The 23,928-nt window shown below is 38.8% G+C and overlaps 2 protein-coding genes across 2 annotated transcripts; one reads left to right on the top strand and one right to left on the bottom strand.

Annotated features, from left to right (window-relative positions):
- Positions 1 to 1,147: 1,147 nt before the first annotated feature.
- Positions 1,148 to 22,495, bottom strand: CLEC1A (C-type lectin domain family 1 member A). The gene is made up of 6 exons (XM_082637090.1): positions 22,295 to 22,495; positions 11,548 to 11,646; positions 9,238 to 9,414; positions 6,377 to 6,528; positions 3,395 to 3,513; positions 1,148 to 2,488 (listed from the first exon to the last, which is right to left on the bottom strand). Exons 1-6 carry the CDS (start codon positions 22,407 to 22,409, stop codon positions 2,329 to 2,331), a joined length of 822 nt encoding a protein of 273 aa, XP_082493216.1. The 5' UTR covers positions 22,410 to 22,495; the 3' UTR covers positions 1,148 to 2,328.
- On the top strand, positions 10,298 to 10,740 carry LOC309812843 (selenoprotein K). The gene has a single exon (XM_082637091.1). It carries the CDS (start codon positions 10,320 to 10,322, stop codon positions 10,593 to 10,595), a length of 276 nt encoding a protein of 91 aa, XP_082493217.1. The 5' UTR covers positions 10,298 to 10,319; the 3' UTR covers positions 10,596 to 10,740.
- Positions 22,496 to 23,928: the final 1,433 nt, after the last annotated feature.

Here is a 23,928-nt window from a genome sequence, read left to right as displayed (position 1 = left end):
TGCAGCTTTTTGTATTCTTTGAAAACTGCAAGAATTCCATTAGAAAGTATTCGACTCCCAGATATTGAGGGCAACCCTGAGGCAACCTTCTAGACCTTTCTACTATTTCACAATCTGCTACTATCTCTAAAGTAAAAGCTCCCAGCACACTTCTCACATTTCCTGCTGTTACAAGGCCCCTGACCTGTTTCCTGTTGATAAATTTTAAGACCTGGTTCAATATCCTCAGGAAAAGAAATAGCTCATTGTGTGCCCTGGGGAACTCGGATCTACCAGGAAAGGCCCATGTTCCTCATTTAACATTTCCCCCCAATTTCTTCAGAATTACCTAAACACACAAGAGCCTAGAAGAAAAAAAGTTTTCTCATGTTGGAAAATCCATTCACGGGGTGCTACCCTGTCTGATTCTCAACAGAAAATTGTTCTCAGAAAGTCATATTATGATTATTGCTTATTCTTAAAATTAAAAAAAAAAGTGTGGAGTGAATGCTGTGCCATACTCCTTTCTGTTCTTCTGAAATATTTGCTCATGTCGTGATCAGTACTGTGGATTTTATTAGGTAGATGAGGAGGCTGAGGGCAAAGATGGAGAGGAATCAGCTCAAGAATAACAAACATCAGATACATGCTGTTATTTTTCCTTCCTCACCATCTAAAGTGACACTTTCCCTTAGGCTGCAGATCTGGAGAGAAAACACTAATCATCACCCACTAACCAGGCAGCTAGACTTATTAAAGCAATGACATGTAAAGAGACACCCGTCATCCAGCCCTGAACTAGTCTGCAGTCATGTAAGATGTCAGGGATCAAAACTGAATGTGTGCCACCTCAATTTTACTTAGTTCACAAAATCATTTGACTTTCTCAGATTAACCATATTTTCTTTCTGCAGTAACAAGGCTTAAATAACACTTAATTGCTTAACTAATGCTCTAATCCATGTCTCTCGTTATTTGCTTATATCAACCATGTTCATTAAATATCTGCACCCATCATGGGAAGTATTTAGTAATATCCACAAGCCTCCAGTGTAGGGGCCTCTCTATAATTTGTTCACGAATATAGGTCTCTGAGGAAGGTTGTTTATGCTTGCTTTCGCTTCCCTACTTTTAAAAACGAAATCCCTCCTCTGCTTTTCTACATATTTTTAATATCCCTTACATTTTACATTGCAATGTAGATTATGAAACTAATTCCACATGTACCTCATTTCAGCCAACAATAACACCCTGAGGAAACTGTAAATATGTCTACTTTATACTTGATGAAATAAGTTTTGTGAAGTAAAGGGATTCGCCAGATAATAAATTACAATATGGGATCTAAAACTTCATTTTATGGCCACAAATGCAGTTCTTTTTGCAGGACACAATAAATCGATGCAAAATTTGTTCAATGCTGAAGAAATTTCCTAATTAATTAACAGAAAATTGAAGGGAACATTCTTAAGGAAGAAATCTACAAGCAACGATTGATAAGTGACACAGTCTTACAGGAATAAATACAAACATCTCCCCTTTATCATATATTCGCTAATTCACTGTCATCTCACCATGAGATAGATGTTTACTGAAAATACAACTGAAGCATCCCAGTTTCCACTGTTGAAAAACAAAGAATGATAATAGATTATCCTTTCTAGTGTTAAACCCCTAAAATTGATTTATCTCTAAGTCAATGAAGTCAGTGGTTGTGATGGTGTTATTGGCAATGATTTCTGTCATGTGCGTGCATATTGTCCTGAGCTAGGGGCACCTGCACAGAAGCCAGCTGTGTATGCAGATGTCACACGGTCTCTTTCACCTGCCATGACCTGATTGGATAACTCACCCTATCACAATCCGGTTGACTCATCTTTAGCCACACACTGATGTTATAAACGTGCCTCAAAAGATTTAAAATTTTAAATGTTAAAACCATCCTCTTGAAGACAGCATGCCTCTCCAAGACTTCTTATTTTTCTCAAATAATGAAATAATCAGTCCTCTTGTAGAGTCCCCACAGACTCTCAATAAGGCACACACAACCACAACGCTGATTGTTCTCACAGTTTGAAGAGCATCTTTACATTGGAATTTTTCCCCAAGTCACAAGTCCATTCTAAAACCACCAACACTTTCCATTATTTACATTTATTATTATCAAATCTTCAGTACCTGGAAGGTATAAACAGGGATTAAATGGAAGGAAAAGGAACGGAAACCACACTAGGCCAGGCGCACATCAAGAGCTTGACTTTTGCTCTGCAGAGCAGAAATCTTCCACTTCTCTGAAGGGAGCCTGCAGTTGCAGTTGTAGCTGGAGAACCATTGGCCTCCATGTCCGGCTCAGAGAGGCTTATGGAGCCTCTGCAGCTTTACCGTGGCCGCAGCTCTTTCACATGCGCATCGCCTCAACTCCTTGCAGTCCTTGGAGAAAGCCTTTCCATTGAGGATGGTCACACAGTCCCTACTTCTTAGGCTGGTGAAATCTATTATAATCTCAAACCTCAAAAAAGAAAAAAAAAGTTCATTTTATCATAGTTTACTTCTAAAATACAAAAGTACACAGGGAGTGTTCTAAGCTTGATAAAATTATAGAATAGACACCCATAATGAGTTTACTGGAAAGATGGGGTCACCAGACTCTTTGCTCTCAGCCCCTCAGGTTCCATACACATTCTTAGAAGCATCAGGTCACCCAAAACAACAAAAACTATTTCTAACTAAAATGAAAATACATGTTATAATCCAATTTATCATTCGATTTTACTGCCATCTACCTTCTCTGTGACTCAGTTTATTTAACTGTAAAAAATAATCACATTGAATATGTACTATCTCCTGGAAAAATAAATCCTATATAGGTGTATAGAGAGGTGTCTGCTCAAACAAGGCTTTCAACTGTAATATATTTTGATATAGATATTACGTTTACCGATCTCAAACAATATACCATACACATTCCTATCTAAACGCTCATATAAGTAAAACTAATTTTTGATACTATGACTGTTTATATTGTGAGTAAATTTCTTCTCAGAGACTGTATTTTGAAAGATGTGCTCCCCATTTCACTGCACAGAAAGCCAAGAAATCTGAGGTGTTATACTGTCTCTGGGTATTGACAAGTTGTAGAGTTGTGCGACCTTAGGCAGGTCACCCATTACAACCTGGGCTTCAGTTTCTTCACCCATAACAGAGCCCTCTCTCTCCCTCCCTCTCTCTCCCTCTCTCTCAGAGAATCCCAGTCTGTCTCTCTCACTGGTTTATGAGCCATTCTGAGAGTAAGTACTATGTTTTATACACCTTTGGAAGTCCTCCTACAAACACAGTGATAGTTTCATTTATATTTGTCACTCAGGCAAAAGCTCTCTATTAAATGCCTTTCCCATGAAATGTGCTGAAGGCTTACAGTTCATGGGAGTAAGGGGCTCCGTCCATCCACAGCCAGGCCTTGCCATTGCCGTTGCGGGATAGCCCTGTCCAATAAGAGTAGAAAAACTCAGAGTAGCTCTGAGGCATGGCAAACTCCTGTGAAAGGCACACAAGAAAACCTTTAGCTTTAGAATTGTTACATACATACAGAGATGTGTAGGGCTGGCCCTCACTTTTAATATGAGAACAACACATGAGTCTTGCCCACATAGATGATAGTACATTCAAGAAAAATAGTGTCCATGCTGAGGTCAGTTAATTTGTCCAAGTTAAAGAATTATTTTGTCTTAATAAGCATAGACTCTATGCTGATGTTCCGAAACCAAGAATCACATCAACCAAGATTTATAAATGACCCATTATTTTCAAGTCACAGGATTAAACAAGATTGATATAAAAAATATGGGATGTAGAGATGTGGAGTGATTCTGGAAACTGGAAGAATCTGGAAGGAAAAGTGCAGGAATGGGAAGTAATCTTCATGAATACATGTGAAAAGGCCTGACCAGGAATGAGAAAAGAATAATGAATATACTTTAATGCAAAGCGGGGTAAAAGAAAAGTTTATAAGGCTGATTTATGTCTCAGACTAACAAGGGAAAACAGAGAAATGTTTCATATATACGCATATACATTTTTGTGTATTTACATATATGTAATTCCTTTTGTACTATCCATTTTGAAAAATGTTTAACGTTATTTATTTCCTTCTATATCATCTCACTCTTTAACACAGAAATTAACTAAATCTTTTATCATTATCTATTGTTATACCTTCCTTTTCCATGATACTATGAGTTCCTTAAGGACGTATACTTTGTTTTATTCACTTTCACATCCTCAATCCCTCGGATAATTAATGGCACATATTGGTTCAATAAAAGATTACTGAAAATATAAATGAAACTATCACTAAGTGATAGTTACAGTATAGGCATATCAAAGAAACTGTAGTTGAAAATATTGTTTCCAGCTGAATGGTGGCCCCTTCACATTAAAAGTTCTATAAATAAATCATATGAAAGTGACTTAAATATATGCAAATACATGAAGTGCATAAGATAAAATTACTATGTAACTTCCATAATAATACTTCTAACCACTGCATCTAGTATACTTCAGTGGTATATCTGAATCCTCAGTTTGTGCTGGAGGTGGAGGAAACAGAGAATAAAAAAAATTAGGAGGTTTTATGCCGGAATACATTGGCTTAGTCAAATAAATCGCCTCTTTTTCTGCCAAAATTGAGCCATCAAGAGCCACCTAGAGGGGTGGGATAGGGAGGGTGGGAGGGAGACGCAAGAGGGAGGTGATATGGGAATATATGTATATGTATAGCTGATTCACTTTGTCATAAAGTAGGAACTAACACAGCACAGAAAAGCAATTATACTCCAATAAAGATGTTAAAAAAAAAAGAAAGGATGAAAAAGATTATCTTAGAGATTTGAGAGAGATTGCAGAGTTTCATTCATCACAGATTTCAGGAAGTGGATAGGAATTAAGATGTAACTAGAAAGATGTTAAGAGTTTGCACAGTTAGCAGTGTATTAATTTCAATTAAATAACTCTTTGTTGATAAACTACTCTGTGCCAAGACCTCTGCTAAAACAATGATAAATAAATAATGGTCATACCGCTTGAGGAATTAAATCCAGAAGCTATAGATGCAGCCTCTATGGAGAACAGTATGGAGGTTCCTTAGAAAACTAAAATTAGAACTACCATATGACCCAGCAATACCACTACTGGACATATACCCTGAGAAAACCATAATTCAAAAAGAGTCATGTACCACAGCATTCATTGCAGCACTATTTACAATAGCCAGGACATGGAAGCAACCTAAGTGTCCATCGACAGATGAATGGATAAAGAAGGTGAGGCACATATATACAATGGAATATTACTCAGCCATAAAAGGAAACGAAATCGAACTATTTGTAGTGAGGTGGATGGACCTAGAGTCTATCCTACAGAGTGAAGTAAGTCAGAAAGAAAAACAAATATCATATGCTAACACATATATATGAAATCTAAAAAAAAAAAAAAGGTTCTGAAGAACCTAGGGGCAGGACAGGAATAAAGACGCAGATGTGGAGAATGGACTTGAGGACACAGGGAAGGGGAAAGGTAAATTGGGACGAAGTGAGAGAGTGGCATGGACTTATATACTACCAAGTGGAAAGTGGATAGCTAGTGGGAAGCAGCTGCATAGCACAAGGAGATCAGCTGGTGCTTTGTGACCACCTAGAGGGGTGGGAAAGGGACGGTGGGAGGGAGACCCAAGAGGGAGGAGATATGGGCATATATGTATATGTATAGCTGATTCACTTTGTTATAAAGCAGAAACTAACATACCACTGTAAAGCAATTATACTCCAATAAAGATGTTTAAAAAAAACAATCCAAAGGCAATAATAAATGTAAGAGAAAAGGGAGCAATTATGCCATTTTAATAGTGAACTTTAATTGCATGTACTTACTCAATATATGCCAATTTCATTTTCATATTTGCCTTGACCAGTCTATGTTAGGGTGTAAACTTCTGGAAGGCTAGATATTTATTTGCAGATTATGGCAATGATTTAACTGAATGTTTTTCAATCAAAAGTTTTGTCACTTTCACATGGAAAGACAGGAAGTGCTATTTTCATGTCTCTGACGTGGCATCAATATTGTTCCCTTCTTACCCAAACTAAAAGAGGTTAAGAAATTAAGGCCTTCTTCATTTGATTCCTGACTGATGGGGAACTTGAAGGTCTTGTTTCTAGGGGGTGGATACTTGTGGAGATCATTCCACAAATGATGACCTCAGGGGATCATTCAAAGCAATAGGAATAAGACTTAGGCCTTGACTGCAATAAATAGGAGAGTCTGTGGGCTTTGACTCCTTAGAATCTTTTAAAGATTTCTTTCTGAGAGTACTTCAAACACTGACCAAGCCTCAGGACCTTACCAGTACTTCCTGTGTATTAATCTTCAGCATGGTCGAGTTCTCAGCAATGCAGAAATATTCACAACCCTGCCAACTTTTGCTTTCTTTATAGAACTGGTAGCATTTGTCCCCATGCCACTTCCATTTTTCTGGGCAAGGGCTGCATCTGTGTTCTTGAAAAGAAACCAAATTTAATGTTATTTTCTACCCAGGTCTGTTGTTTTTGTTCTCTTGAAATTACATAATATTTTATGACGCAAGAAAGAATTGATTCCCTAGCTCTTAGATATTTAATTGCCCAATGATAATTACAAATGTTTACTGAACACCCACTACATGCCAGGAATTATAATTGGGTATACAATGGGAATTAAAATAGACACTACCTGCTTTTATGGACAATGGAATCTAGTAATGAATGATTGGAACTTCAGTGTTCCTTGCCCCGTGTAATTCAGCATACAGAGAGGATATTCAATTTCATAAAGAACTTTTCATCTGTTCAAAAACTCAATATGCATTGGATTTGGGAAACCATTGAAGTTTCTATAATTTTCTTCCTCAAAATCCACTTATATAGTAGTAAAAGGATTTTTTAATGAAATGTATATCCATAAGATCTGGATGTTTTTTTCTTTTTTTTTTTTTTTTTTGCGGTACGCGGGCCTCTCACTGTTGTGGCCTCTCCCGTTGCGGAACACAGGCTCCGGACGCACAGGCTCAGCGGCCATGGCTCACGGGCCCAGCCGCTCCGCGGCACGTGGGATCTTCCCGGACCGGGGCACGAACCCGTGTCCCCTGCATCAGCAGGCGGACTCTCAACCACTGCGCCACCAGGGAAGCCCTGGGTTATTGTTTCATTCAAAGCATAAGTGAATAAAATTTGAGAAAAAAATCACATAAATACAATACTAAGCCAAACATGAGTTAAAATGGTAAATCTCCATGTGTCAGAAATTGAAATGGTCATCAAAGTCAGAGAAATAAGTGCACAAGTCAAGGGTGAGATGGACTGAGTGGATCGTGATTGTAAATACAGGAACTAGGCCCTGAGAACCATGGTCTTATCACCTATGTGGATACATGGTCTTGGGCCTTTGAGAGTTGGACACCTGTATCCACATCCCTTGTCGGTGTATGGTGAGATGGGAACTCAATGATTCCACAAAAATGTCTTTATTTTAAAAGCAATCCAGTGTCAAAATGTTAACATGTGAAAATCTGAGTGGTCAATACACAGATGGATGTTACATTATTGTTCGTATTTTTCTGACTGTCTAAAATATTTCATAAGGTAAAATGAGGTTTTAAATAAATCAATAATTTGGGAGATTTGCTTTGAAAGTCGGGTTATATCTCTGGCCCAGACCTTTTTCCTTATATATCAAACTGCCTACTCATATAACCACACACATCTAAGGGATATTTCAAAGTCAACATGCTCAAAACAGCATCCCTGGTTCCTAACTTCCCCCCTCAGGGCCACAGAATTCTTCCCCATTTCTGCTTTGCCCCAGAACTCTGGAGTTATCTTTGACTCCTTTACCTCCCTCGTACCCCTCACACCCCACTTTATTCCATCATGTATTCATCTCCACCAATAATATCCTAGCTTGAGGAACCATGCCCTCTTTCCTGGATTATTGCAATAGTCATCTCTTATGTGATTTCTCTGTTTCTATCCTTCCTACCCTCTCCCAGTCTATTTTCAACATATTTGTAGAATGAGCCTTTAAAAACTCATGTCAGACATGTACTTCTCCTGCTCAGGGTCCTGAAATGAATCTTTCTTTTGTTCAAAATAGAAGCCAAACCCCTTACAATGTCTCTTAATGTCATGAATAATCTGGTAGGTGTGTTAATTATCTTGATCTTGATAATCACTGCATAATGTATGTGTATATCAACTCATCATGTAGTATACTTTAAATATATATAACTATATTTGTCAATTATTCTTCAATAAAGTTAAAGAAGAATAAAGAAAATAAATAAAATTATGACCAGTGAGATCATTAGTCGTGTAGGAAAGAATCACTTAGAGAAGTGGAAGTGTGCGTGTTGATGTTATTTACTGGGTACCATGAAATTAGGCTGTCTGGTTAGTGTGGAAGCCAGTCTGTATGGGGAAGACTCATCTTACTGTAGAGTCCCCACAAGACAAATCGGGGACTTGGAAATGTATCTGGCTTCCTATGCACGCATAATAAGAACAGAAAAGAAGACAGACTTGAATAGAGCTGGGTGTTATGAAACCCAGAAGGATAGAAGAAAAAGAAGACAAATAACTAAGGTGATGCTTCTGGGCTTGTCCAGTAGTATTTACCAAAGCACAGTTCATCCAACATTGGCATTGTCATCATAGGTGGTCCTTAATAAAATGCAGATTTTTGGTACCCAGACAACTCATACTACATTAAAATAACTAGAGCTTGATTCCATTTATCTGTCTTTTTAACTCGATTCCTATATGATTCTTAAAATCCAGGAACTATAGTTATGAGTTCATTAACTTCCTAATGAGGAAGAATTTGTTAATATATTATGAAATGTATCCTACTCTTAGGTATTTATGTGCCAAGGTCAGTTGAGAAAAAACCTGTATTTTATTTACTTGTAGTGTTATTTTGATTAATTTAAGTTAATTGTATTTATTATTCTAAATGTCTGAATTTGCTGAATCCCTTCACATTCTGTAATACAGACACAGCTGAACTACATGATCCCAATAACTGGGGATGATCTGGATGTCCAAACTCTTTATTAAGTTTGCCAGACAACTAGTTGGATAATACATGGTTCCCAGGTACATTGATGGGAGAATCAGCCCTATACGGACAGATATCCTGAGGGCAGAGGGGAGCTCAATGATCAGGACTCACCTCCAGTTTTGTTATAGAGCTCACGACAGAGTTTTTCAGCCACGTGATGCAGAGTCTCTGCAAGCTTCCTTTTCTGAGTTTGGAGAGATTGCAGCTGTCGGGAGAGATTCCCCAGCCTTTCTTCCTTTTGAGAAATGTTTTCTTGCTGAGTGTTGGAGAGCTGGTAGAACTGAAAAACTAACCCAAGTTACCAAGTCAGACTGGACACCTTATGTTCTTCACTTCTATTTCTATTTCTATTTTCTACATCTGGGGAAGACAGCAACCGTATGTTATTTAAGATCCCAGGCTCTGAGCGCATTGCCTACACTCAGGTTTGGACTACAGTACATAATAAATTGTATTGCCTTGGGCAAATTAATTTCTGTTTCCCTATCTGAAAATATGGAGTCGTAATGACAATTCCTGACTTCAGGGATAAATTCCTTAACCATATTTGCTGCTCAATAAATCTTTCTGTGTACACTGTCAAACCATTACTCAATGTAAAATCATAAATCCATTTATCTATTGATCGGTATATTGAGCATTGACAATGTACCATATATTGTTATCCCATTCAGTCACTGAAAGAGTCATGTTATTGTTTCTATATTTTTAAAGCTTTGCTCAGTGAGAATAGGTAACCTTCTCAACATCACTTGGCTAGAAAATTTCAACACTTAGCTTTAAACTCCAGGTTTCTAAATCTAAGTAAAAAAAAAGTCTTCATGAATCATGAGAGTTGCTTTATACCGCTAAAAAGAATGGTATATGCAAGCGAACAGTTATATCAAAATGAAGTAAAAATTTGGGAGCCAGGGTAGAAACACTAAGTTACATTTTTTTTTAATTTTAAAATTTAAGATTACAAACAAGTTCTAAAATTTCCTATAAAAATCCAATTTTGACATTTGATCCTGCTTCTCTATGTGCTCTTTTACCTTGAACCACCTTCTTCAACTGTTCAGGACATATTGTTGTAGGGTCTCATCTGATGAAACCCATTTACTCACTTCCTTTTTAAGTTTTTTACTCTATCCTTACTAGTTGGAAATTTAAAGACTATACGTGTGTTGCTCTGGAGGCAGAGAAGGAGCAAGATGGTTTACATCTCGAATGGACAAGTGTTGGACAGCAGGGGTCAGTCCCCATGGAGATTGTCTTTTATAACGGATTTCTTCTGGGGAATTGCCGAGTTCGTGGTTTTGTTTTTCAGAACTCTGTTTCAGCAAGATGTGAAAAAGAGAAGAGGCTACGGAAGCTCATCTGATTCCAGATATGATGATGGAAGAGGGCCACCAGGAAACCCGCCCAGAAGAATGGGTCGAATTAATCATCTGCGTGGCCCTAATCCTCCTCCAATGGCCGGTGGATGAGGAAGGTAAATGCTCTAAGAAGCAGACAACTGGACAAGCACATTCATAGCAGAAGGAAACCATCAAGAAATGGAGTGTTGACCACACTGGACAAGTTAGATGAATGTGTACTCTAAACAAGGATTGCTGTGTGTCCTCACAGATGAATGAGGTTGTGCTGGGAATTCCCCCCCCACAGGGATCTGGCATGACTGACAGGCAGTTCTATAAATGCACATGTTTGTCTTATCTTTTTTGTATCGTTTATGAAAGTATTAATATAGTTTTAATAAGTAAATATTTTTAGGTTACAAGACTGACTTCTCATCTTTATATAATTAAAACACAGAAAGCTCCAAATTTGAAGAAAAATAAATGGCTGCATGAAGAAAAAAAAAAAAGACTATACGTGAATTCTTCCTTATTTGATTTTCATGAGTCTTTGCAAAATGATTCTATAAGTTCCTGAACTTTTTGAAAAATATTACAGTGATTTAGACCTGGTCTATTCTCCGTATATTGAGGGGGTGGGATATAAATGAAATCTTTTCCTCTGATTAGCCCACTGAGCCATGAGTGCTAAAAGCAAAAACCACTGCTGTTGTCATCTTTTGTGGAATGGAAGAGGGCTGAAGTATGCATTCATTAAAAATTGCTGATGTTAAATATTGATATATAAACAAACAACAATATTGATATATAAACAAACAACAAAAAACTTCTTATCTCAGAATGTAAAAGTCTAGCTGGTAAGTGACTGTTGTATTTTAACGTTTCTTCCACTATGCTCATCATTTAAAGTTGCATTAGAATAAGGTACATCATTTACAGAGTTGCATTTAAATAAGGACTTATTCACAGGCTCCAGAATCAAAGGAAAAAAGGAAAAAAAAAAGAATATCGTAACAAGTATTTCTCATCCTAGACAAAACTTGGAACCAGGATCTTCCCCCAAGTCAGAGAGCAGACTTACACACAAGCCCCAGAGCTGCCAAGCTAATCAGCAGCACCAAACACAGAGTCAGCAGGACCAGGGCCACTGGACGCCAAGCAGAAGAGGAACGCCGGTGCTCTGCAGGGGACAAAAGAAAAGACACTTTTTCTTCCTTTTGGATCTATGTCAGCAGCAAGCTAGTGAGAGGAGTTGGTTCCGGGAAGAAGCAAAAATTTCAGGACAACGGTATTCAGGGGCTAGATAACATTCCCTGTGTCCTGGGAAACACCGTCACAAGGCTCCACGCCAAGCCTCACTTATCACGGTTAGATACTTTCACAAGGCCCACCCACTCCTACCCGCCCCATCCACCCAGTCCTACTTTGCACTGAATCAAGTCAGGCATTACCATCATCTCCATACGGTTATTTGTATAACCTTTCTGTCAAAATTAGATTTGTAAAAGACTCTCACGAAAATGCCTTAACAAAGAACAATTTTTCACATCATCAGAGAAGAGGCAGAATTAATTTGTTGTTACATTTTGCAAAACGCCCCCCTCCCATATGGTTCTTCTGAAAAAGCAAATTGCCTATCAGTAATGAGAAATGATTGTTTTACTGTTTCTTTGGGGGATTTCTTTGTCAAAAGCCTCTCTCTTGTAAGGATTTTGTTTGCTCGTTCATTTGATTTTATAGCTCCAAAAATAGATTATAAAAGCAACATGATCATCAGTTTCTCAAGGATGGATCTGTGTGATCTCAACTTTGTACCTGTTAAGTAAAAAAAGAAAAAAAAGCTGTAGCCAGCATCCTTCCTTTGCCCACACCCCACGGGTTTGACTTGTGGTGACTGCAGAGGCTCTGCTGGGTCAAGAGTAAGCCCATCACCTAGTGAGGTTAACTATCAATCTGAATAGCCCGCAATATCTGATCAGGAAGACCCTCAATCAGCTGCAGGTATCCTCTAGCATTGTGATTAAAATAAAATAAAGGGACAGTAAAACTCTCAAACAAACCCTGGTCTCTTCGTGACCTGTGAGTTTCACTTCATTGGGACTCAAGTCTGGTTCGAAAACAGAAAGATTAAAGACACAGAAATTCATTTCCTCTTTAGCAAAGTCCTCTGTGTGATAAATTTCAGGTACAGAAATTTGTGCCACACATTATTTCCAAATGGGGAATGATAACTAGCAAAGATAGTATAGAAATAGAAAATATGATCACTATCCTCTGAGACTTACAATCTAACAGGGAAAATAAGTAAAAATCAGGATACAGACATTGATATATTTTAAAATATGAATCTTATTTTCACTTTATAATCATATCCTTCATAAAAACTTTCAATAGTGTGCATTATTTTTAGAATAAAATCTACATCACTTTTCCTAAGACCCAGATGGCTCTTTTTTAAAAGTGGACATTTTATTATGGTACATTGTGATTTAAAAACTGCCTATAGCTTTATTGTACTTAGAATAAAATTCTACAAGAATCGTTTTCATCTGGGCCCTACTTAGGTTTGTCTTCGATTTCTGAACTATTCTTCTCTCACTCAAATGCTGTAGTCACAGTGGGCTTCTGTTTATCCTTGATCCAAACAAGTGTGTCCATGTCTTGGTACCTTTGCATTAGCTCTTCCTATACCCTTGCATTAATCAATCCTCAGATGGGTTATTTGTAGCCTACTTCCTGTTACCCAGCTTTCCACTTAAATGGCACATCATTGGAAGTTGGAAGTCCATTTCTAGCACATCACCGCATTATGTATGTTTTTTAAAAATAAGATTAAGTGATATTTCCATGGTTTTTCTTTGTTTTTGTCTATCACCTCCCCTTGAATGTACATTCCATTGAAACAATGATCTTGTCTATCTTGTTCACAGTGTATTTTCAGTACTGAAAATAGTGCCTGGCATATAAGGGCTGAATACATATTTGAACGAGTGAATGAATGAAGAATGAAATTATGAAAAATTAATATTACCTAACTATGTAATTTTTACAGAGGCACAGAGCTTTGTGGTGATTGCAGAGGCTCTGCTGGGTCAAGAGTAAGCCATCACCTAGTGAGGTCATCTAAAATAACCTAGTGAGGTTATCTAAAATTAAACTTTACAGGTTGATTTTTTTTTTTTTTTTTTTTTTTGCGGTACATGAGCCTCTCACTGTTGTGGCCTCTCCCATTGCGGAGCACAGGCTCCGGACACACAGGCTCAGCAGCCATGGCTCACGGGCCCAGCCACTCTGCGTCATGTGGGATCTTCCCAGACCGGGGCACGAACCCGTATCCCCTGCATCAGCAGGCAGACTCTCAACCACTGCGCCACCAGGGAAGCCCTACAGGTTGATTTTTTTAAAAAATCTATTGACTTTTCAGCAATATTTCTGTCAGCACAGGGCCGACTCAGCTAAATTCATCTCCTGGCCAAACTGGTTTCTATACACTGACTTATGTGAGATTCTGAATCATAAACAGATATAATAGAGATTTGCTTTCTCCCCTATTTCCTTCAATTAGCTGGCTTATCTGATTTGGCCTAAATTTTTCTGGAAATTGCTAGCTTCTCACAGCATTGTCCTTAAGAATATCTCAAATCAGCAGAACATAAAAGAATAAGATCACAGAGCAGAATATAGCTTAAGCTAAACATCCTCTCCAAAACCCTACGTCTCTTTAAAGTTCTATATAGCCCAAGAAAATTAGCCAGGTGGATGTTTCTAGACTCCAGAGGAAAGCACATGTGTAGACCCACCACCATGGTAGCTTTATTTTCTCCATCATCTGTTATTACCATCAAATATACTCTATATCTTACTTATTTGAGAGAAGGGGGGTTATGTCTGTCTTACTCCAGGAGAAAATAAGTTCCTCCTTGGAAAAGACCATTGTCTGTTTAGTCACTAGAACATCTGTTCTGGCACCTAGAACATCAGTTGAAATAAGTTCAATTAAAATGGAATGAATGAATGTGTTTAGTATGTATAAATATCTCTGTTATAGACTTGGCTCTTCCTGTTGAAACCTATTCATATTAATACACATCTCAAAGGCATGAAATTGTAAAAAATCCTGTCCCTTTTTTATGATTAATAATTCCCCAGCCAAAATTAGAAATAAGAAGAAAGTAAAGGAGAAGAAGAACTATGCAAACCAACCAAATCATTTATACCTCCAGAAACCCACTTTTCCTTGTATAATATTTGGGGCAAGGGAGATGTTGATTTTCTGCCCAAAGGATCAACAAGAGTGGACTTAGATCCTTACTGTGAAATGAGGGGATGGAATTTAGGGATTTGAACATTATTTAATAAAAATTATATCCATGCAAAGAATAAATACATGATCTTTCCTAAGGCTGCCTCTAGGACATAATAAGAAAGAAGTGTAGTGTATCTCTGCTAAAGGAAACAAAGTTTTCAAAGTTCCCTTCTAAGGAGTTATCTTTCCCTGATCATTTGGAAATGTCTTTACCCAGACTCTCCTCTCTCTACCTCTTCCTTGCCCCCTGTCTCCTTCCCTCCCTGCTTCAATATTCACAATCCCTCCTGTTTTAACTAAAGACCCAGAGAAACACAACCCTAGGGAGTTTCTACAGCAGGTGTGACATCTCCTAGGAAACCAGGCTTCCATGATGGAAAGGCTATAGTGTTGAAAGTTTTACTTTTTCCTTTTCTTTGAAGCTGTATTTCCCTCTAGGTATTTTCTTTTCTGACTGTGGGTTTGCTGTTCCTGAGTTTTATTCCAAGTGCCCTGATCATAATGAGGTCTCTCTCTAGGGACCACTCCCACCCTAAAATAAGAAAAAATAAGCTGCCTGGGAGGTGCTTCAGTTTGGCTTGGCTTTCTTGTGGTTTTAGTTTTTGGAAGAGAACCCCTATGCTGTCTCGAGGCATGTTTAGAAAAAGGTGTGGACAGGCCAAGGAATGATACAAAGATCCCTGGGAATAATAAGATATATATATAGAAAAAAACACCCCTTTGCTGTATCCTCTTACTATAACTATACTATAAAACGCTACAGTGCTAAGGTCAAGTTTTGAATATAAATCCCTTTGTAGTTATGCGAAACTTTGTGGATGAAGAGAGTTGTCGTACTTGACCAGCTGCCCATCATCAGGCATCAGAGGGAACACTTTGTACACCTCCACTCCCAGGCCTTTTAAGAAATGAAACAAACATTACCAAATGTAGGCTATTAATATGCTTCTGAAATAGAAAGGATCCTAAAAGCTTGAAAAGATACAAAAAATTTGAATAATTTGCACAAAGCCACATTGCAAACTAGTGGCAGAGCCAGGATTAAATTGTCAAGCTTAGCACCTCAGTTTGTACTCTTCCTGTGAACCAGCCTCACAGAGACATGGGGCTAAACAGGTGACAAGGTATATAATATTTCAGAAGTGACTTGCCTCATCCTTTAGATTACTGATGACATTTTTCAATCATGAGACATTGCTGATTATATATCTGACTTTTGGATATATTTTTAAATTTTAAATATTGTCTTTTTAGCAACTTTGTTTCCTTAATCCTAGCACGTGGTGCACAGTAAACCTCATGGGAAAAGGTTGGAGGTTCTGTGGTTTGAGCATATTTTTCAGTGTTCGTGAAAATGCATGTTTCCTTTCTCTTATGAATTGATTTCAAATATTTGCTATTTTCATTCTCAAAGTAAATGAGTGTTACTCCTCCTATAATTTCAACAGACTATACTTCTAAAAACATATAAGCTATTTCTAGAATATCGAGTTTCTAATTCACAGCAATTAGAAAGTCAATTGTATTATTCCTTCTCCTTTTGAGCAAAATTTACATGAGTCCATTGTATATCCAGTCAAGGGGTTTTGTTTCTGAAACATAATCCAAAAATAACATTACTATTAATGATAATTGCTAACATTCCTTGAGTTACTGAGATACATGCTGTATATAAATTATGTCACCAATCTTTACAAATACCTTATGAGGTAGATGCTATTATAATCCCAATGTTATAGGTAGGCAACTGAGACCTAGAGAGCTTAGTTGCCTTACCCAAGGACACACAGCAACTGATAATAGTACTTACTGAGTGTGTTATATATGTTGTAGTATTTCATTTGAATCTCCCAATAATTATTCAAGAGGGCACAATTTTTTTTGTTGTTGAAGCTTTGGAAGCCATTTTAATAAATGAAAAGTCCAGCAAAGGTACACTTACCGAGGATAAAGCTGCCCAGGATAATGAAAGTGCCAGGTAGTTTGAGGTGTTTTTGTTGTTGGTAACTGATGTTCTTTTTGCTCCGCTTTTGTTTGGAATTGCAGCGGACACTGTGGTGACCGCTCCCCTCTTGCAGAGCCAAGGTTTAGAGCAGCTGTTGTACCAGGAAGCCCTTGAACTAGTTTAACTCATTGGGTTGAGACTCATGGGCATTCCCCAGTTGACAATTCTTCCATAATGCCCTCAAGGGCTATCCATGTTGTCACAAATGGCAAGCTTCCATTCTGTTTTATTCCATTGTATGTACTGGTGATGATTTTCTAGATGCAACACCAATGGCACGATCCATGAAAGAAATAGTTGATAAGCTGAACTTCATTAAAATTTAAAATTTCTGCTCTGTGAAAGACACTGTGGAACAGCAAGTTCCTTGGTTCTTGTCCTCTCCAGGGAAAGAATTCAAATGAGAGGGATAGAGCAGTTTTAAGTAGTAAACTGCTACTTTAATTAAGTTTAATTAAGTTTAAATTAAGCAAAGGGAAAGTACACTCCCAAGAAAGGATGAGAGTGGGCTGTCTGGAAACCAGAAGCAGCCAAGAAGGCACAATTTTTAACCTTTATTTGGATAAGAAAACTGCAGTGCCCAGGAGCTGCTTAATTTGCTTGGGCTGCACAGCTAGTAAATGATGGAGCCAGACAGTCTATCCAAGCACTCTCATTCCAGAGCTGATTGTTTTATTTTTTTAAATTAATTAATTAATTAATTTTATTTTTGGCTGCGTTGGGTCTTCATTGCTGCGCGCGGTCTTTCTCTAATTGCAGTGAGCGGGGACTACTCCTCATGTGGTGCATGGTCTTCTCATTGCAGTGGCTTCTCTTTCTTGCAGAGCACGGGCTTCACTAGTTGTGGCTTGCAGGCTCTAGAGCGCAGGCTCAGTAGTTGTGGCACACAGGCTTAGCTGCTCCGTGGCATGGGGGATCTTCCCGGACCAGGGCTCGAACCCGTATCCCTTGCTTTGGCAGGCAGATTCTTAACCACTGCGCCACCAGGGAAGTCCCCAGAGCGATTGTTTAAAATCATTTTCCAACCCTCCCAACAAATCCCACATTAATAGTTGCCTGGATATGGCAGTTCCATATGGAATTACAGAAACACTAGCATTTTACCACTTGCAACTTTTCCCTTCTATATTGTGAATATGTTCGTAACAGTCATTTTAAATCATACATTCTCCACTCTACCACCAAGGTGAGCATACTAAATTTACTCTCTCCCTTAAGGAGAAAATGTTCCTCAGCATGCTGTAAAAGGTCCTCCATGGTAGACGCTCATCCTACTTTTTAGCCACAGCTGCCCCAAATCCCCTGATCCACCCCTTCTTTGAAGACTACCCATTCCTCAGACCGACAAGTCTACCTTGCCATCCTGTCTGATTCTGCTGATGTTTCCCAAAATGATCTTATCCTGATCTAAATTCCAATCCAAAATCAATACCTCATCTCTTCCCTCTGTTCTCTCGTCTTCCTTCTTTTACCCAGGAGTACACTGCAGCAAGCTAGTTCTTATCTCTGTGCTCTTATCTTTGCACGTGTGTTCCTCACTCTGGAAAGGTCACCCAGTGCCCGAGTTGCTCTTCCTGGAAAACCTGGACTCAGACTTACGGACTAGGTCAAATGTCACCTCGTCCAAAAATACCCACATGGCTAAACATGGTCAGTAACTTATTCATTCTTCTTTGCTTCTGTGGCCTCCTACATATGTTCAATAGCAGTGCATGACATATTCTTCTAATTAGTGATTCAGATTATTCCTTCCACTTCTCCAAGCACCTAAAAAGAGTCTCCCCAGTGCTACCGTAATGCTTACTATTTAGTAGGCATGAATTAAAGATTTGTTGAATCAATTAGATGAGATTTATGCCATGACTTTAAAAAAAATTTTTATTGGAGTCCAGTGGATTTACAATGTTGTGTTAGTTTCAGGTGTACAGCAAAGTGAATCAGTTATACATACACATATATCCACTCTTCAGGTGTACAGCAAAGTGAATCAGCTATATATATATATATATATATATATATATATATATATATATATCCACTCTTTTTTTAGATTCTTTTCCCAGATAGGCCATTGCAGAGTATTGAGTAGAGTTCCCTGTGCTATATAAAATCCATTTTCCTTCTTATTTCTAAAATAGTAAGCTGTTTTTTTGCCTTCCTCATACTTGTACTCTCTGCCGTATTGACTGTTTACTATTTTTTAAATTCACTGTTCATTACCATTGACTTGTCCATTTCTCTTGAAGTTATTGTCTCTTGGATTCCTCTCTCCTGTTCCACATCATCACTCTTTACCACTCATCCTCAGCAGCTCCTACTGGAGTCTCTTTCTTAGCCTGCCCCTCAACTGTATCCCCTAAGATTCTCTCTTTGGCACCCTTCTCCAGTGTTTTGTCTTGTTTTGTTTTGTTTTCATTTTACATTCCTCAGTGATCTCACTCAGAAAGTTTAATTCCTACCTAAATGCCAACAATTCTCACATGTATACGCAGTCCAGAATACTTACCTCTGACCCACATGCTGTATATACAAGTGCCTTAGGGCAACTCCAATTGCATGTGCCTTCTCTTACAAGCATCTCAAACTTAAACTGAATCCATCGTCTTTCCTATTCCTCTTGTAGTTTCTAGCTCACTTCATGGTAGCACCGTCTACATGTCATCAGATGGAACCTACTCCACCTATGCTCTCCCTCTCCTTGCCTTCCCCCCTTGTAACCAGTCACCAATTCTTTAAACTCTCCCTGCTCAATATCTTTTATATCTGATTCCTCCTCCTCACTTCCACACCACTTCAGTTCAGGTTCTTCTCCTCTCATCCTTAGACTAGTGCAAAATCTGGGTATTAGCTCATGCCGCTCCATGGCATGTGGGATCTTCCCGGACCGGGGCATGAACACGTGTGCCCTGCATCGGCAGGCGGACTCTCAACCACTGTGCCACCAGGGAAGCCCTCGTCTTTACTTTCTATCCTCTGAATTATTTGGCATTTTTTAACACAAACATACATTTTATATTGAAAAATTGAAAACTAGAAAATAAGTGAACATGTAGCATTTATTTTTATTAATTTTAAAGAAAACATTAAAATTTTCTAGTCATAGCTGTGCTCCAATATTAAGTTGAACCTGAATCTTCTGCATTGCCAAAAAATTCCCAAGTAGTTGTTGCTGTTATTTTTAACAGCAAGATGATATCAGATCTGTTTTTCTAACAGATAATTAGACTTCTAGAGTGACATTCCTCTAAATACTTGCATTATCACCATATGGAAACAAAATTCAGACACATAGGGTAAGATAACTATTTTCAGGTGTTTGCCTCCAAGATCCTTCTTTGTAACCCCTATTCCTGCTGTTTGCATTTCCATTCTTACAAACAGGTTGCCAGATGTTTCAGCTGGTGCTTTATCCTGCTCCACCCCCCTCTCCACCCTCAACCTCAGCGGAACTTATTTGTACACCCTGTTCCTGATTAGGCTGATCTGATCGCTAAGCCTTGTGAGAGCTCCCAGCTCTAGTCAAAGGTGAAAATGAAGTTGTACACAAGCCACTTGAAACCACAGCTGACTCTCCACAGGATTTGTTGGAGGAAAACATACCATGTCCTATTACACGTATCCGGTGGCTACAGAAACTGACATCCCAAAGTTATCACTTTGCTTCCCATCAAGGAGGCTGGAAATCCCCAGGACCGCCTCACAACTTACTAGATAGTTTAGTAAAAATTAAAAAGTAAATAAAAATGTAAAAAGCAGCCACATTAGTGGGTCTCAGGTCGAGGGTCATTCAACAAATAGAAAGTGAATGGAAAAGTTTAGTAAGAAAAGGGAAAAAAACCTAAAAGTTTTTTGATAAAGGAGAAAAGGAAGAAAACAGTGAAAAAGTGGGTGTCCAGATTTTAAAAGGTTAAGAATATCTGGATATGGTCAAAAAGTTAGGACATATGAAAATACAGGCACTACAAGAATCTCTCTCTGATGCAGATCCACACAAAAATTTTAAACAGATCACTTTAAGAATTCTCGGGCTTTCCTGGTGACGCAGTGGTTGGGAGTCCGCCTGCCGATGCGGGGGACACGGGTTCGTGCCCCGGTCCGGGAGGATCCCACATGCCGCGGAGCGGCTGGGCCCGTGAGCCATGGCCACTGAGCCTGCACATCCGGAGCCTGTGCTCCGCAACGGGAGAGGCCACAGCAGTGAGAGGCCTGCGTACCGCAAAAAAAAAAAAAAAAAAAAAAAAGAATTCTCAAGGAATGAAATATTGAAAAGGAACTCACATTTTTGATGTGTCTGCAACGTACCAAGGACTTTTTTTACCTAGTTATCAACCTTAGTACTTATAGCCACCTGATAAGAGAGGTTTTGTTACTTCTATTTAACATTAGTTCAAGTTAATATGAATTAATATGTATAAGTGCTTAGAATAATATCAGACACATAATAAGCACTGTATACATGGTTACCATCATCAACATTTTATAAATGAAGAAGCTGAAGCCACAGGATACTTAAGTAACTTGTCCAATATCACACAGTTAGTAAGTGACACCCCTGGTATTAGAACCTAGTCTTGTCTCTACTACAGTTTGATGTCTTTTTACTAGAACTTAACTCACATTTCTGCCTTAGATTGGCTGAGTTTCCTAGGAAATAAAATCCTTCTTTATGTGTGTGAATTGTCTCTTCTATGGACATAGTAATAATATATATTATTACATAGTAATAATAAATATTATTGCTATGTCAAAGGGTGAATTATTTGAAATAGAAGCATAAGATGTAACTAAAATTAAATACTTTCATAATTTAATCCAATCATCTCAATAATATTCTAGGAGTCAACAGAACAAAAGGGAATGGGATGGGATGTAATTGCATCTGGGGCCACTATTTACATCAATAAGTCAGGATTTCAAAGGTGAAGGGACCTTGGAAGGCATTTGATTTAATCCCCTGTCACTTCATAGATGATAAAGCAAATACTTAATGTTGGCATGACTCTCACAAGACCTCACAACTTCAAGATGCAGAACCATTATAACAAAATATCAGGGTTGGTGTGTCTGCTTGGAAAACCCCCTCTAAAGCCATGAGTTCAAAACTTGCAAAAAGGTAGCTTTATAAATCTAAATTTCCAGATCAGATCACAGCTGGTAAATAAAACAGCACTGGATCTGGCCTTCATGGGAACGCAGGAAGGGGAAGGGACATTGCTCTCATTGTGGATATAGTCTCACGTCTCTGTGCTGAAACTGCTTGGTAAAAGCAACACACCCTCAACTGCAAACCACTCTGCCAGAGACAGAATCTTAGAAAAACATCTATGCATATACGTTTAATTTTTCACACGTTCATATATGTGGCAGGCAAGTTGTAGAAAGTGCTCCGTTACACATTATTGTAAATCATGAAAACATTTTCTCTCTTTCCTCCACTTTGTGCATTCCTAGGAGAGGTGGCTCATCTTGTGCATTTCTCAAGGGTCTGGCCAATTTGGACTACGGGAGAGAGGGTACCTGTGTGGCCAGGCTCTGGCCGCTGGGTTGCAGTAGAGGCTCGAGAATGCAGGCTCATCGTGGTGTCCCCATCAGCATCCAGCATGTCCCTCGTGCTGCTGTACTTGGCCTGCATCCGGATTCCTGCAGTGGTGACCGTGAGCTATGAGGGTTGGATTTCCCCAAGTGAGACAGCTCAGAAACCGAGGCACTGAATGGCATTCCTAAGGTTCTTCTCTCTGAGCAAGTAGCAGAGGAAGCCTCCAACCCCAGTTCCTGTCTGGAGAGGCCCGGCCCCTCTCCTGTGAACTTGGACTCTGATTGCCAAATTGGTCAGGGGGAGGGGAAGTAGCATGTGGTTTCTATTTGGGCGGTCTCTGAACAATTACCGAAGGGGTTGCCCTTGTCAGCTCTCTTTTGCTTACTTGTTAGTACTTCCTGTGTAATGCAGTGTAAAAGGTGGCAAGAGTTTACAGTTGCCGAAGATTCCTTCAGACTCTGCTGAGCAATAATCCCAGTCAGAGGGACCTCACCCGGTTCTCACCCATCATACACTCACTGTGTCACTCAGAGTAAGTTTAACCTCTCTGTGCATCTGTGAAAAGAGAAAAGACTATAGGACAAGTCTTTTCCTTTCTCCAAGGGCATAGTGTAAAGCATCATATACACGGAATGTCAGCCTAAGAGAGTCCTTTGGAGGATATCTAATTGATACTACTCTTTCATTTTACAAAAAGAGAGATTGAAGTCCAGCTAGATGAAATGATTGCTCTAAAGGCACATAGCTGGTTAGGGACAGAATTAGCTTTAAAAATGCTCTCTTGTAGTCAATTCAATGATCTTTCTTCGTACAGCATGTGGACTCAATTTAACATTTTGTATACAACACATTTGGTACACAATGATCATGAACAATCACATATTTTACTGGAAGTCAGGACTTTTAGGATTATTACTACCTATGACTTTAGAAAACCAGGTAACAATTTTTTGCCTAAATTTCCTAAGCTGAGAGGGAAATCAGAAGATTGCTTTAGATGATATCCAAACATTTTTCCCAAATAAATACAATAGAATTACATTATTCTACCAATGCTTTTCTGTATTTTGGGAGATAGCTTGGTTAAATCAAACATAATAAACACAAAGGAATGTGGAAGATGCTTGGACTGGAGCAACCAGGCCCTAGGAGGGATGGATCAAGAAGCATATATTGTGAATTCACTATGTGTCTCAAACTGTGCATTGTTCATCAGATCATTTTATTTTATTTTTATTTTTTATTTTTTATTTTTTTTTATTTTTTGCGGTACATGGGCCTCTCACTGCTGTGGCCTCTCCCATTGCGGAGCACAGGCTCCGGACACACAGGCTCAGCGGCCATGGCTCATGGGCCCAGCCGCTCCGCGGCATGTGGGATCTTCCCAGACCGGGGCACGAACCCGTGTCCCCTGCATCGGCAGGCGGACTCTCAACCACTGTGCCACCAGGGAAGCCCATCAGATCATTTTAAATTAAACAAATCTAAAGAGACCTTCCTCCTGCATAATGCCCTATAAAAAGTAGGATATCGAAAGTTATTTGGTCTTTTGCATTGGATTGATGTATTAGAAAATGTTACAGGAGAGAAGGCAGTAAAAAATTGCAAGGGAGAG

Source organism: Mesoplodon mirus (genome assembly GCF_964341445.2).
Source record: "Mesoplodon mirus genome assembly, chromosome: 11".
Taxonomy (NCBI): Eukaryota; Metazoa; Chordata; class Mammalia; order Artiodactyla; family Ziphiidae; genus Mesoplodon; species Mesoplodon mirus.
The sequence above is the reverse complement of the archived record's forward strand: the minus strand, read 5'-3'. Positions and strand labels throughout refer to the sequence as shown.